This window comes from Pyrus communis, chromosome 6 (assembly GCF_963583255.1).
Source record: "Pyrus communis chromosome 6, drPyrComm1.1, whole genome shotgun sequence".
Classification (NCBI taxonomy): Eukaryota; Viridiplantae; Streptophyta; class Magnoliopsida; order Rosales; family Rosaceae; genus Pyrus; species Pyrus communis.
In genome coordinates this window covers 13,484,344-13,488,219 of record NC_084808.1, presented here as the reverse complement: position 1 = coordinate 13,488,219, position 3,876 = coordinate 13,484,344, and the positions used below count along the sequence as shown (strand labels likewise).

Here is a 3,876-nt window from a genome sequence, read left to right as displayed (position 1 = left end):
GTCCTCCTATGTATATGTGTGCCTCTCTTCTCATGTGATGTGTCGCGAGATTGGTGAGAAGAGACACAAATACATGGGCATGCACCCGGTTGCATCTCTCTCGCAACTACCTGACATACAAATGAATTTTCTTTTAACAGTGATTGAACAATTACAGTTGTCGTATTCTAACTGCAGATGTTCATATTGTAACGATATGCCCGACAAGCAAGGGTAAGAACCAAGTCTAGGGCTTAGGCTTCATCGATCATTTATCTTTTGTTACCTGTAGTATATTTATCTCTTGTATATATATTAAGCGAAATCCTTTCAGAGATCAATACAAGACCAAAAACTGAAACTTCTTAACTGCCCTTTTTTTTTTTTTCTTCTTATATATCGTTCTTCAAGTTCTTCATTGTAACAGAGTTATCTCTCATCTAATGGTACGTACATGTGTAATTTCAAAAACTTTGTTGGGAGACTTGGTTAATATTAGAAATTCTAACCGATGTGCGCGTTTTGGCATGCATCAGCATCAATCGTCTCTATATCTAATCTAGGGGCAACTTTCTAAAATGATGCTGTAAATATGGGGGTTAATTAGCTCTGATAACCGAGTTAATGTTTGTTTTAATTAACTTTAAGTAGTTTTGAATAGTTAAGTTCTATGGCCCTTAAGCATTTGGGAAGTTTAAGAGTACAGAAGGAAGGAGAAATAAAGCTTTGCATTTCTTTGTTATCTTTAAATTTTTCTTTTTCTCTGAAATTTACTTATGTTCCCATATTCATGTTTGAGCAAGAACTTGCCATATTCATGTCTGAGCAAGAAGTTGTTCAATCTGAGTGTTGAGAAAGAGGAAGGGCGAAAGACAATAATGTGGTATAACAACGTTGATAATGGAAATAATAATCAAGGCGCGGGGATAATAGCAGTGGCAATCGATGATGGCGTCTCCAGCCAAAATGCTTTGAAATGGGCAATTGATCATCTCGTCTCTCGGTCTACCAGCCATGCTCCTATCAAGCTTGTCCATGTTATTCACCCATCTAATTCCAATAATACACTTCATGCAACTGGTAACTCCTTCTCTCTATATCTTTCATATATACATGCCATATATTGCCCGATAATTAGTTTTGTTCATCAATCAATATTGTGTTAATTATCACATTTCTAATAAAGGCGGGACTCATCTATGTGAACACACAGAAGTTTTCCGCGTGTTGAGATGGCACAAGTAGCAGTACTCTTGCGTGAGTAATTAACACATTTTGTTTGATTTTTGGTGGCGCTTATAGAGAACAACCCATCAAATGAAGGGCAAGCTCACGATGCTCCAAATACAGATTTCTTACTTCCATTTCGTTGCTACTGTACGCGCAAACGAGTAGGGTTCATTTAATTCTTAACTTTTTCTTTTTAAGAAACCTCTGTGGTTATAAATGATTACACGACATAAACCTTACCCCTTATTCATTTTTTAATCTGATGATCAACATATATTATATATATACACTATAAAATTAAGAAGCTAGTTCCTGATGACTAAATATTTTTAGTTATGACAAATTGTAAGTAGATGTAGTTGATTTGTGGATTAATATTATCAGGTACAATGCGAGGCTGTTCTACTGGAGGATCAAGATGTAGCTGAGGCATTAGCTGAGTACATTTTCCGCCATGGCATTGAGAGTATCGTTGTTGGTGCTACATCCAGGACTGGTGGGTTAACTAGGTATGCAATACACATGTAAGATTGTGCGTGTATGTGCGTTTTTGTTGTCCAAACTCATACGATTATCAAAACATGTTGTTCAAGTAGGCGTCTATTCAAGGCATCTGAATCTATTCCAGGCAGAGTCCTGAAGTTGGCACCACATTTCTGCTCAGTATACACCATCAAACAAGGAAGGGTGAGCGAAATGCGTGAAGCATCTCGTCCACTTCCAAATATTCATGTTGAGGAGAGGGCAGTGAATCACCAGTCCGATCACATGTAAGCATTTATGTATTCAATAAATTGGATCGTTTTGCCAAACTTTCAATTTCTACCAAACATTACATTAAGAAACAAACAACCTAATCTATTTTCCAGATTCACAGTCTAATAACGTACAATTATATTTTGAGTGCGAGCTTAAATGTTAGAGCTGACGTCTGCACCTGAACTGGATTACGAATCTGTTACTTATTTGACTCATTTGTTAACTAACTGATTTGGTTGATATGCTTGTCTAGAGGTAGAGGTCCGATCTACAGAGCATATGATGAGGTCTCAGTGGCTGAGAATGATGTTTCGTTTGTAAGCTCAGAAAGACCAAGTACTGATAGCATTTTATCTTTCTACCAAAGTTTTGGGCCAGCTGGACTAACCCGATATCCGTTAGAATCATCATCAAACATGGAAAGTATTGCAAAACTAGACGAAGATTTTGACAGTTTTGATTTTTACACTCCGCATGAACCGTCATCAACTGTACAACGTTGTGGAGGAACACCCCTCTTGTCGCAGAAAGAATTGGTAAGTTGTTTGAAAAGGATACAAGTAAAAGTTAATTACCAACTAAACACGAAAGAAAGTTCATTTTGATTCGAAATCTTTGGTGCTTGCAGGATGACATGGAAGAGGAGATGAAAAGGCTTAGAGTGGAGCTGAAGCAAACAATGGACATGTACCACGCAGCCTGCAAAGAAGCAGTGGCAGCAAAACAGAAGGTTGGCTTAATTTGAACCCTCTTAAATCTTCCTAGCTACTTAGAGATAGCATTTTTAGCTAATAGCTTTTTCTCTTACCATGTAAAGTTTTTAGGTATGCATGTACTTCATTGAATTTGTTTGCTCTTCCATTTCTCTCATAAAGGTAGGACCACTTGCATATATATGCCTGAGCTCCAGATTTGATTAGCAATGTCGTAGTAACATGTTTAAGCATTCTTGAAGACGGATACTGTAGAATATTTAGACTACACATTCCTATAATATATAGGTAACACTCAACCTGATCAAAATTTTCAGATTCACAGTCAAACAACACGATGAGAGAGAATAAGTATATGACATTAAAATTTACATCTATTTTGTTATTTGATCCATGCATCCTGGCGTACAATTATCACCTAAACTTCGAGTTTTTTTTTTGGTCGAAAACTTTGAGTATATTATATCGTAATGCGGCATACTTTCATCTATTTTATTATTTGAATTTAGTGTCTCAATAGCTATCCTGAGTGTAGTCTTCTCATCTTTCTCATATCCAATACAGACAATTGAGCTACAAGAGTGGAAATTGAAAGAAGGGAAAAAACTAGAAGAGGCACGATATGCCTTAGAAACAACTAGGGAAGCTATGGAGAAAGAAAAAGCACATTCTAAAGCAGCAATTTTGACAGCTGATCATCGTCACGAAGTAGCTCAGAGGTTTGCTGAGAAAGAGGTGACAATCAGTGCAGATCAAATATTCAAAGCTTTAAGGGAGGCTGACGATGAAGAGAAGAAAAGAGTTTTGGATGCTTTAGGCCAGTCCCAAATAGTTTTCAAATACCAAAGCTTAGTTCATATCTTAGTTGTTTTATTGTTATTTTCTTTTTACTGTTCACTGTTTTAGTGAATTCGTTTCCACAGATTTAAGTGGCCTTTTTATGGCATTCAACTGATTTGTTTTTCTCTATATACTAGCTAGGTATTAGTTGTATAGCATTTTATCATTAAGTTGGGATTGTAGAAGAGATTGGGTCAAATGACAACAAATGACAAAGTAAATCAAAGCACACGTAAGATGATAAACATTCATTAATTACTTTCTGATTTTAGAATTCAAGTCCACGTGTTACTATACAAATGGTGAAATATATATGTTAAAAAGTTAATAACTTAAAAAATACAATTTCCTACCA

At 36.1% G+C, this 3,876-nt stretch overlaps 1 protein-coding gene across 1 annotated transcript; it reads left to right on the top strand.

Annotated features, from left to right (window-relative positions):
* The first annotated feature begins 1,905 nt into the window (after window positions 1-1,905).
* On the top strand, window positions 1,906-3,610 carry LOC137736073 (uncharacterized). Its single transcript, XM_068475411.1, has 4 exons — window positions 1,906-1,979; window positions 2,222-2,504; window positions 2,597-2,698; window positions 3,246-3,610. The coding sequence occupies exons 1-4, from the start codon at window positions 1,906-1,908 to the stop codon at window positions 3,585-3,587; spliced, it is 801 nt and encodes a 266-aa protein (XP_068331512.1). The 3' UTR covers window positions 3,588-3,610.
* The last annotated feature ends 266 nt before the right edge of the window (window positions 3,611-3,876 follow it).

Bases quoted from the DNA above. Each gene is read 5' to 3' on its own strand.
- LOC137736073 (XM_068475411.1), top strand. From the start codon at position 1,906: ATGCGTGAAGCATCTCGTCCACTTCCAAATATTCATGTTGAGGAGAGG. The intron at 1,980-2,221 runs GTAAGCATTTAT...ATGCTTGTCTAG, and splicing joins AATCACCAGTCCGATCACAT to AGGTAGAGGTCCGATCTACA. The intron at 2,699-3,245 runs GTTGGCTTAATT...TATCCAATACAG, and splicing joins CAGTGGCAGCAAAACAGAAG to ACAATTGAGCTACAAGAGTG.